The sequence below is a fragment of the Varroa jacobsoni genome, unplaced genomic scaffold (genome assembly GCF_002532875.2).
Source record: "Varroa jacobsoni isolate VJ856 unplaced genomic scaffold, vjacob_1.0 scaffold_437, whole genome shotgun sequence".
Taxonomy (NCBI): Eukaryota; Metazoa; Arthropoda; class Arachnida; order Mesostigmata; family Varroidae; genus Varroa; species Varroa jacobsoni.
The window spans coordinates 359031-370716 of NW_019213339.1; the positions used below are offsets into that span (position 1 = coordinate 359031).

The 11686-nt window shown below is 40.7% G+C and overlaps 2 protein-coding genes across 2 annotated transcripts; both read right to left on the reverse strand.

Annotated features, from left to right (window-relative positions):
• Window positions 1-654: 654 nt before the first annotated feature.
• On the reverse strand, window positions 655-8362 carry LOC111260427 (uncharacterized). Its single transcript, XM_086968322.1, has 3 exons — window positions 8230-8362; window positions 4814-8002; window positions 655-3720 (listed from the first exon to the last, which is right to left on the reverse strand). The coding sequence occupies exon 3, from the start codon at window positions 3215-3217 to the stop codon at window positions 2606-2608; it is 612 nt and encodes a 203-aa protein (XP_086824448.1). The 5' UTR covers window positions 3218-3720; window positions 4814-8002; window positions 8230-8362; the 3' UTR covers window positions 655-2605.
• LOC147753504 (uncharacterized) lies at window positions 8196-11317 on the reverse strand (the record flags this gene model as incomplete). The annotated part of the gene is made up of 2 exons (XM_086968332.1): window positions 8196-10625; window positions 10815-11317. Coding segments are annotated over 2 exons (708 nt in total), but the record flags the coding sequence as incomplete, so codon positions are not given.
• Window positions 11318-11686: the final 369 nt, after the last annotated feature.

Sequence of the window (11686 nt, forward strand, 5' to 3'; positions counted from 1 at the left end):
AACATCTCTCCCTACTCTGAAATGTTGGAAACTGTCATCAGGAGCCATGAAAGGCTTGGAAATCGCGCTACTTCGTCCCGGGTCGACTCCATTAAAGGTAAGTACTGACTTCGCTAACAAAAGCATCTGACGTGACAAAGAACTCTGTTTCATCGGCAGGAGTCTACAGAAATGGTGGACTCGATAGTGCAGAGAGCTCAAACCCATGTAGCGACGCAGCTGCATCAAGTTTTGCCAGGTCGACTTTTAAGAACTGGACCTATTAATCTACACGATTATTCAGTGACAGAAAATTATTCAGTGTCTAAAATTCTAGGTAGGTGCTTAAATAGGTTATATTAATCTACACAGTACCAAAGTGTAGTTCTTATTACGATTTTATTGAAGCCGGATTATGCAGACTGTTAGAAGGCATCTGATATGCGTACGCACCACAAAGCGGTAGGTTGAACTGAAATGATCGCTCCGCTTTCACTTTTATTGAGCTTTGATCTGAAGCAAAAAGTCAAAGGTTAGTGCCTGATCACAAATCTGGTTAACCAGAATCGAACAAACGTATAAAACGTACAAATTCTAAGCTTTTTTGCAAAAAAATAGTAAAAGTTGCATGCTGGCAAATATGCCACTATGAAAAAAAATCAATAATAATACAAATTTATCGTTAGAGCACCTTACCGGTGCGTTTATTATTAATAATAAAAGTAAGCGTAGTAATCTATGTATGGAGTAGCAATAGCAATAGTCGCGACAATAATCGTTTTACTTTGTCTCGTCAAAGTCTCGTGTTTTTGATATAACGCTCACATGCTGATCATGTACACACAAAATGTTATTTACATGCGCACCGCATATACGCAGACGGGCGGTGGCATCCCTATTTCATTAGGTATATCCCTATAGACAAATAGCTATTTCTCATCTGAACGGATGACAACCGATATAGACGGTATCCGCTCAGAGTTCAACCCGATGAAATCAGACTATGTTAAATACCTGTTGATGCTTGAGCACCCGCCTCTCTATCCCCATCATCAGCTTTGGCTGGACATGGATTGTCACGTCCGACATGTGTAACATGACGACATGGACTAGACCTTTAAACTAATTCTCACACTTTCTGGACATTATTTTGTTTAGAGAGAGAGAGGGAGAGAAAGAGAGAGAGAGAGAGAGAGAGAGAGAGAGAGAGAGAGAAAGAGATTTAAAAGCAAAAACCTATGTAATCGATTTGTATTGTTAGTTGTGAAGGCTACGCGAACCTTTTTGATGACCCGAAAGGAATTTAAGGTACTATATTCTCAAATAGGGAAAAGCTCTTTTTATATTGTACCTTTTTATATTGTATTGTTATATTTATACCGGCACACTCGATGACTTCTGAACTGTGTACCAATCCAATAGAACTCACAATGTTCCGATCAACAACAGCTTCTCAGGACATTCCAGAAAGTCATCAGAGTTTTGTTTAAGTAATAAACAAAGAAAGGAATATAGATGACATTCTACGAGGCGTGTTTTTCTTTTCTCTGAACATTTTACAGTGATTGCTGTAATTTGTATGCTTTTTTCTCGTGATGACAACTTAATTAAACAGTAGTAGCAAAGAAGACGGAACGACAAAGCTGACTTATAACCTATTAAACTGTACTACAAACAAACTAGTACAATTTATCTCTCAAATGTTTTCGTTATGTCAACAAAATGTCCTTGAGATAAGCCTATTGTCAACCTCCCGAAAATTATTGGAAATAGCGATCAGGACGCCCAAGTCAACAACGAAGGGTCATTTCATATTACTACACTGTATTTAGAATTTCCAACAGGCTATTAATTATCATATACAATGAATCTGAATTGTGTTCAGCAACCGCAAGCTAAGTTCGGGGTTTATATCATCGGTCAGCGGCACCTCGCTATCAGTGACAATCCGATACTTAAAATGAAATTAATTTCTTGCAATAACGTTCCCTGTTACTGGAAAAGTGGGCTTTTGTTCATAAAATTAACATTAACTTTCTGAATTGGAAACTACCGACGCATTACATGTTCTTGAGGAGCAGCTAGAACCAATAACTCGGTGTTACATACGAAAAAATAAAGATGGACCAAATGCATCCGTATCAATGTTAATGTAATGGTAGAAATACATATTTCGGTTTAGCTTCGCGTATTTTTTCATCCCTGTTGTCCTAAAATGGACAATTTTATTTCGAAAAAAACGAGTACAGTTTTATTAGCAAATATATTCCGTATATATACACCGTTCATTGTTCTAATACATAATAATATATTTTTCAATGTAACCCGTTACCCCTTCCCTCTTTATTCCCTTCGGCCTATAACTTTTACAATGATTCAGTCGTGTCTTGACATTTTTATTTTTAGCCTAAGCTAAAAAACGAGGCTATTTTATTTCGGTCGCCTCCATTGTTTACACACCCATCCTATCTATTAAGAGCCACGAACAATGTATATCTCTATATCTCAACGTACAGGTAACAACAAAGTTTGCCTGGTGCTGCCTTTTTCTAGACCCTAAAAGACTAAATGCGGCATATATATATATCGCCGTGAAATTTAGCAGGGCTTGTTGTCATGTGACGAATCAGTTCGTGTCTGTCTGCCGGGACAAATGCGTCTTGACATGAAAATTGAACGAATCTCTTCGTGGGAATACTTTTCCACAGATTTCGCAGGCAAATTTAGCTGCCACATGAACCGTGGCCACGTGACGTTTAAGAGTCGACGCCAGCGGGAACGTCTTAAAGCACAAGCCACACTGGTGGGGTTTTGTCGTTGCGTGGTGCGTATAAAAGTGGCCAACGTAATGATGTTGGTACTGCGCGATATACGGGCAGAGTCGACAGACGAACTCACGCTCCTTTCGAGTCATATGCGCCTTCCAATCATCGGCTGGTACGGTGAACATCATCATTGCATCCTGATTAATTTCAATAGCAGCAGCGGCGGCACTTGAAGATGAAGCACTAGCGGAGGTCCCGGCAGCGATTGTAGCGTCAACCCCCCCAGAACTCTTATTTCCACCAGCAGCTCCAGTCTCCGTAGAGCAACCAGCATCATCAGCTCCACGTGACGAATCTGTTGTTACGCCGCTGGATGTAGCCGCCGCTACCGCGGCAGCTGCCGCCAGGCCTAGGGCATCGAAGTCATCAAAAGTTGACCCTGCCGAACCAGAACAGCTACCCGTTTCGACCATGACAGAAGTGGCGCCCACTGCCGAAGTCTCAATCGCGTCCTCAAGGATATCCACGCCATGCTGTTCAACAATGGCAGCAGCATCCTCTTTGTCATCAAGATGGACGCCCCTTACTGCACCCTCCACAACGACGGTCTGTGGCACTCCCGTTAACGATTGTACAGATGACTCTAGTTCACGTTGATCCTCTTCGCTAAGCTGCGTTACGATGCCATCACCATCATCGTGGTCTTCTTCCGGTTCCGGCTCTTGACGCGGATGCAGCGGACGTTGTTGTGCGTGCGCATCAAATCTGATAATCTGCTGACGAATTGGTGTTCTCTTAGAATCGGCTGTGTCGGTAGAGTCGTTTCGAACAACAATAATGCTCGTGACTGTCGCCCTCGAGGAGGAGTTGGGACTTTCCGTGGACGCCGCCGAGGCGGAGATCGTCGTCGTTTGAATAGTCTGGATACAGCCGACCGTTTCAATGGCTGCGTGCGCTGCAGATGCTTCAGCCAACTCTGGATCATTTGGATCATAGGATATACAAAGGGAAACGACAATATTCGGTTAGAGGGTCGTCTGCAAGACGTGTAGATTGCGTTGGGATATCGTTTGTTTACTAAATCTCTACGTACACGAACAAAATGAACTCCGTACTAGGTTTAAGGTAATCACGTTTGCTAAGTAGAGCATGGAATAGCGAGACAAATAAAAGGGAGGGTATTTATTGTTTTCTTTGAAATGATAAAGGAGCTCAAAGCTATAAATGGCTAATGGAGCCAGTAATTGGAGTTGGGTGGAGGGCAAATTAGGTGTTCGGTGATCCAGTTAATGTTGTAGGTAAGCATTAATGAGGGTTTGTGTTAGTGATGTATTACTGAGAGATAATACAGCTTGATATAAACTAAACGTTTTAATCTGGTCCATCTAAATCTTGCAAATTAGATATAATTGACATGCTATGTTACGCAACTTAAAAACGAATGCTCACTACGACAATCGAAATTGAGGATAGGGTGCGGTATATCTGTAAAAAATGCATAGTCTTTAATATTGTAAGCATTTCAGAATGTACAAAAAAGGATCTTCAATCCCATACACGCTTGCCGGTCAGCGTGGACATTGTTACGTTGACAAAGAGAACACGAATACTTCCTAGTGTATAAAATATGACTTGTTTATTCAGGCCATGGCCTTTATTGCCCTTGCTATTGTTTTACTAACATCTCTCTCCCTCTCCTCTCTTCTCTCTCTCTCTCTCTCTCTATATATATATATATATATATATAGAGAGAGAGAGAGAGAGAGATATATAAATATATATATATTCTAGTAGTAACACTGCTGATTACTTTGGGTGGTCGAAAAAGTATTGATTGCTTTTTTAGCTGGGTTTCTTTCAAGTTACATATCTTAAGTAATATGAGGCGCGTCGGGTTTCTATTAAAATCGTTGGAAAGCTGAAATCAGATGGTAGTAGATAAGCTAAAATTGTTCGAGTGCGTCTGTTTAGATTTAGAGTTCTTTCTTAAAACTCCTTGTAAAAAATTTTGCTAAAATTTGCTATATTCCACGATTTCATTACAATAAAGGCACAAAAACTGCCCATACCTTGTGTGCGATTAACCGCTTTAGAAATATCTTTATTTCGTCACGTTCCTGTAGAGTCTCGCAGATGGAAACACCTGGGTCAATTTGTACGGCAGCCCATTTCGGCTTTCCTCAGATGATCTGATACTGTTTGGTGACCCATATTTAGTTCCTTGGAGATACGATTGTTATTCACGTGTCCGTCTTGCTCAAATTTTGCAATCATTTCACCATCTCTGTTTGTATTTGATCGACAACTACCAGGAGGATCCTTTACACGGAAATTTCCGAAACGAAATCGATAAACATTGCGACAACACACACACTTAAATAGGAACAGCATATTTTTATAGGCCTTGGCATTATTCGTACTACTGTTGTTAAAACAAACCCAATTTTTACAGAAATTTTCGGAAGACTTTCTTACAAGTTTAGCACGTCTGCTACTGCTAAACCTCAGCTCTCGAATGACGCGAACGTTTTAGAGCTACCTAGTTAGCAAAATGGTCAAGACTTTCTCGACAACCCAATAATAATAATTATGTAATGCAATTTTAGGTACAATAACAACAACAAAATTGGTGATGATAGTATAAAAACAAGAAAGAAAGCGTTCTTTTCTATCCAACGCATCCTGACCTACTTCGAAATCGAAACCGCTTCTGTGACCCGTGTGCTTTACACAAGACGACGGTATATCTACGTGCTTAAATTGATATTCATGCGTTTTTAGCACACGAAATTACCCCTGGTGGGATTTGGCTGCTGCGACACCATACTAGGCGCGCATGTATATATACGATCTGGGTGTTTCACCTTTTAGGACAGATATATCGTTCGCACCGAAGCTGTCATAGAATAATACTGTTACTATAGAAGACTATGTAATCCATATTCGCTAATTGCACGTTCATATATACCAGTAATATATACCGTAGTCATTCACGCATACATAAGCGCATTTTTTTAGAAATGTATGTAAAGCTATTTGTGTTAAATCCTCTTCTTCTTTCCGATATTCATCACTGTTTACTTGACAATGATTATAACCAAATAGCAAAAAACTTAATTGTAAAAAAAAAGCTCAGTAACAATAGCTCATATACCCAGACAAAACATTTCAAATCATCCGTACTGAATCCACAGATAAAATGAATTAGAAAAACGTTTTTATTTTTACGCTCAGTGCCTAAATCGCTGGACAGCTAGCTCCCGGTAGGTAGAAAACTGTATCCATACCCGGATTCGAATTATGGTTATCACGTCACGGAACAAAGCATCGGGGTGCTAACGAAAATTATTTCACACTATTTATCTATCTCGATGATTTTAATTTGTCGATGATTCAATGCGTTCACCTTTCCGCATGCCCAAATTTTAGATGTAAAACCAATGCCGACTGTAATGCGAAGGCTTTGGCAAATGGGATTTCGCGTTCTCGCCTGTACGGCGTTGATGCAAATATAAGTTTTCGGGCTGGTCACAGACCAAAGGACCGATTTCTATTGTCACCGGAACCCCCTCCGGCTTCGTCCTTATTGGATCCGCGTGTGGCGATATTCGAGGAACTCCCAAACAGTTCGACCGGGTCCCACTGAAAAATCACGGAACGCGTTAGTTGAATCCTATCCAATGGTCTGTTTTCGTCCCACACATATGCGTTCTCTGTCTCACTTGCCTGGCGCGACCAACCTATCGGTTAGATCGGTAGACAATTCATATACTTTTCTGTTCCTTTCTTCTGTAATGAGCAGTGCGGTTCTTTCTGTGACGGGCCTCGAGGTAGACGTGGACTGCTTCCGTGTCGTAAACAGTAGAACGTACGAAATCAGCGGACGATTCAAAGACGTTTAAAATATATGGTGTTCTATTTATGTTTTTTTTTTTATTAATTTAAGTGAAAAATTTCATCGGATTGAGATTTGTTCTCACAGGACGCGCTCATAATGATCTGCCGTTGCTTAGTCCCCAACCAAACCGAAATGATGTCGATATGCTCTAACTTATCACAGGTTCAGGTTGGTAAGTTGCAGTATTTGTAAAGAAACAAGGAACATAATTTATAAAGGAACAAGTAATTCAGTGATGTGTATTAAGTTGGCAAGGCTTTTATAGAAACTGTATCTGTGCTATGATACGATAGAAAAAGTTGATTTTCAGTTTTGATACTGTCAAGCCTAAAGTAATCTCTAAATCAATAAAATAATACACCGTCTGCCTCAAACATATTAGCTATATTTAGATTCAGTTTTTTATCGATATTTACATGGTGTACCTACAGATTTCGAAACACTCCACTTCAAGGAGCTATTCGGCCACCCGGACTTTCGATTCCTAAGCTACAAATACATGTGTGCCTACATCATCTAACACACACGGCGTTGGGCGTATAAAAATATTTTTAATTTGGAGAAGACGATTCATGAAAACAATTAGCCCTAAATTAACTAAGAACAAATGATTAACTCCGATACTTAATGGCCAATTCCTGGGGCTGATCGGGGAGGATTGATGCCACAGCGACTTGAATGTCTGACCCAGAAAATCTGCTACAATTCAGGTAAAAGTGAGAAGTCCTGCTTTCAGTAACTTTTGTCTTGATATGTTTATGTTTCACGTTATGCTGTCGTTGAATATGGCTTAACATGCGACTCCCGTAGGACGCGTCATGTACGAATGCTCATTGCGCCGCACAAAGCCATCTTGTTTTGAAAACCCCTCGTCCTATCCGAGCGTTTGACAGTCTGGAACAGATCGCGCTCGGTGCGATATTCAGCAGAAGATCCTTTACAATGTCAGTTGTCGCGAGAAATTTGTCAGGTGGCCGTATGCTCCGAAGAAGGAACTTCGATGAGATTGGTAGGTCATCGAAATAGCCACTGGGACCCCTACCGGTGCATCGCTAATGGTAACATACAGTTCTCGAACTAGTTTGGACGCACCTGCTTCTGTAAGAGTTTGTCGAAGTGAGATAGGATCGCAAACATTTCTCCAATGTATAATAAAATTCATTTCGCCTGACAGAAGATATTGTTATTATTATGGTTAACTAAAACAGCAATTTTCTATTGTCCATGTGTTGTTACTTTATTGTTATTATTTCTATTGAGTGAAGATATGAAGAGAAAGTTTATCTTGGTAAGCCGCAACTTTCCGTGGCCTTGTGCCAAGCACCATAATACAGCTCATAACAGATCAGCGGTTTTGTTTCTGAAAGAAAAACATATTTTACCAAATGCAATCTCGCTAGAAATTTCTATAGGAGAAAGTTATGGGTAGGAATACAATGAACACAACTAAATAGATACCATACATAATGTTGCCATACAGTAAAATTCATGGTACATAAAAGTATGCCAATGCCAACGATCGTTAGGATTATAGCAACAACGACAAAAGCTCGAGCGTTTGTAATAGAATTCAAATGTAGACATTACTTTATTAGTTTGAGCATCCTCAGGTACAGGCACACGTTTCCGTTCTATCACGTCAAATGCAGGTCAGGTAAATGATGAGCACTCATACCAGTTAGCTAGTTCGTCGTTTCCGTTTTCCGCTCCTATGAAGTCACGTATTTCACTTGTTCTATTAATCATTCTATAATAAAAACACGATCTAGAGCTGATTCGCATTAGACTGAAGAGCATTTGCACTGAATGGTATCTTCATACACGCGTTGAAGAACACGTAACTTCAGTCAAAATCAGAGATGTAGGCGACATGGAGGTCGTTCCTACATATCTCTTCAAAACGTATGAATAATGTCCTTCGTTGATCAAGTATAGGATGCTGAACTTTGTCATTACGGTTATACTTCTAATACTGTTGGTACATTCTAGATAAAAAAAGCAGGCCATTCATTTTCCTTTTACAGACGACCTCTGTTCCAGATCGCCACATCATGGAAAAAAGTCACATATTTACCTTTAAAGAGATCAATGTTCAGTTTTCACATATACTGATAGCCGCCGTCTTCATTGGCCTGATCATTGACTCAACGCTTAACAGTGCTCAAAAGTTTGCCCCATTCGTCGTGCGGAACTGACATGTACTATCTTATAAATCTTATCAAAATGTCCAGTCATTTTCTTTCTGCTCTAAATTACTTCTTCGGCCGTTGTCTGTGTTCTCGTGATTCATGATAATTTGGTATTAACTACCAATTATCGATCATTATTTCAATCATACAATTTTATGTGTGTGTGTGTGTGTGTGTGTACAATTTCATGTTACTGTGCCCTACACAGATTACGTTTGATCATTTGTCTTGACAAGGCATGTACAATTGTCAAGTTACATAGTAACGATACAAAAGGGCAAAATGTAGAAAAAGGATACATGCATAGTAGCGCGGCAGTCAACGCATCTAAGCAGTCCCCTGGCATTATTGCTTTGAGATCGATAGGCCCAATCACACACACAAACACATCATAAACACATACGTACAGAGACGTTGGGAACTATCCCCGTACACGCCCCTGTGACCACTGTCGGGTCATTCCCCGGACAATGATGTTTTATATGGCTAACTAATTGTTGTATTATGGTCTGCTTTACAATAGCGACTACCTAAATCTTATGTTTGTTGTCATTATTTTTTATAATAATTATTTTAATTGCTTAGTACAGCTTCGCGTCGTGCTAGCTGATTTGCAACTGAATCTAAAATATAGGTATATATGTAGATCTACGATCGAAATGATTTATCTAGGTGTATATATGAGGTCGAGTTGGTGACAATCATGTCAGCGTAATCCACCATCGCAGAATTGAGCCCCAGGGAAAAGCGATTATTTTTTACTGACGTGCTAACCGTAACCAAACAGCGCAGTTATCAAAAAGAAAAATCGATATTCAGGGCTATGTAGGAGTCTTAAGCATCGGCACTTTGTTTGAGTTCATGCGTTTCGTTACGTGACAAAAGGACCTACTCGCCGATTAGGGCGTCTCCTCATTTTCCAATTCCTCCAGTTAACAAGACATCCTCGTAATGGTGTAGTGATAACCAGCTTGTCTAGAGGCATACGCGGTAGCTTTGCTTCGAGTCAACAGGACACTCAGTAATCATGGAAGAACCATTGCTAAAGCAAGCTCCATTGTAGCCGGAAGATCTCAGTAAAAGAAAATGCCTTAACTTTTCGTTACTTGGGCGATACATGACTGTATTAGAAGGCCGAGGTTCGACAAGATCATCTGTTTCAGCAAGTTCTACTGATAAATTCAAATGTGAATATATTTTGCCATCTGATTTGAAAGTAACCCTTAAGCATCTAGCGGGTCAGTGTCGCCAAGTTACCACATCTACATTTGTATCAAAGGTCCGCTCATGGCGGTACTACAAATTCGTTTGTTGATTATCCAAGGAGCTCCACAAATGTTCTTGAATTTCGTTATTGGCAATAAGATTTTGGCTCGCGGTTATCATCGTCTTGCACGAACTCATGAAAGCGCCACGTTAAGATACAAATGGTAGGCCCCGTCAAGCCAGAAGGCTCATTATGTTCACCACAGTAATTGCCCTGCTCTCTGTGCGCATTTTACGGTTCTTGTCTATCTAATAATTCAGTAGATTAATATACGTATCGACGATCTGTTGATCGGCGAAATCTCTTGAGGCTGACTGCGATACTACGTCAGGGTTACATTCGAACTAAAACTCATTTCCGGTCCCCCCCACGGAGCGCCAGGCAGAATCATCACATCTCCACCGGCGCTGGCCCTGTTGCTTTTCTCCGGATGAACTGAATTGATATGCTTCCACACTTTATCCTGCGATGCGTACGAATTGTCACAGTGTGGACACGGATATGGCTTCTCTTTAGTGTGGATGCACCTGAAATTTACGATAACAGCACAATCCGACGGAATCAGAACAGAGACAAGCATGGGCGCCTGCAGAAGCATATACGTGCAAGCATACAGAATGCGACCAATTACTCGAGCCTTCGCTAGTAGGGCGGCACTTTGAAGACCTTCAAATTGCGTACCAGTCCAATGCTGAGCTCAGAACGTAGCTGCTTACCTGACGTGCGTATCTCTTCGGTAGCGTCTAGAGAATGTTTTGTCGCAGAAAAAGCACTTGTACTCCCGCGGCTGCGTTGAGCCTCCCGTGCTTCCGCCATTTATGGGAGTCGCAATGTTGAGGTCGGGTATGATGGCGCTACAGCTAGAGGCGATGATGGGGCTGGGATGATTCACAGTCAGGCCAGCTGTTGCGGATTCGATACTGCAGACAACCACGGTGTTGAGATCATTGGGTGCGCTGCGTGCATTTTCTGCAACAGGTAAACAGACCGCTCCCGATGGAAGGCTGATATTTTCGAGGTTGTTGTTGTTATTGTTGTGATTGATAACGTTGTTGTTGTCAGTACTAATACTGCATCTTCTAGTCTTGATGCTTTCGCTCAGCTTGATTTGGTCGGACGTTGATAAAGCTGCATGATCTTTTCGTGGCCAAGGTACGTTCGGCAAGCCGATCCCGTCAAATATCTGCTTCCATTCGTTTGGTTCTGCTCGACGTAAACATCATTTTTCCCGAATACAAGTAGTAAGAGAAGAGAAACGTAATTGCATAGTTTGCAAACAAAAATTGACCAGCTATTATATATAATGAATAAAACACAGCAAACGAGAGCAATCTAGATACTTCGAAGCTCTTCGAAAGAAAAAGTACTAAAATGATAAGAACTTCTGGTTATTTACATAGTCGTAAGAACACAAATGAAAACAAGTTAAAAGCGAAATCAAACAAACTTTAGTAAGATTGGACATCTCAGTTCATTGCAAATAAATAGATTAAATCGTAGACATCTGTTGAAATCGAACCAGCGAAAGGTCCGCATAGATCTGCAGCAACGCTCGCCTTTACCACCTGCAAAAAACACGTTTTATCAG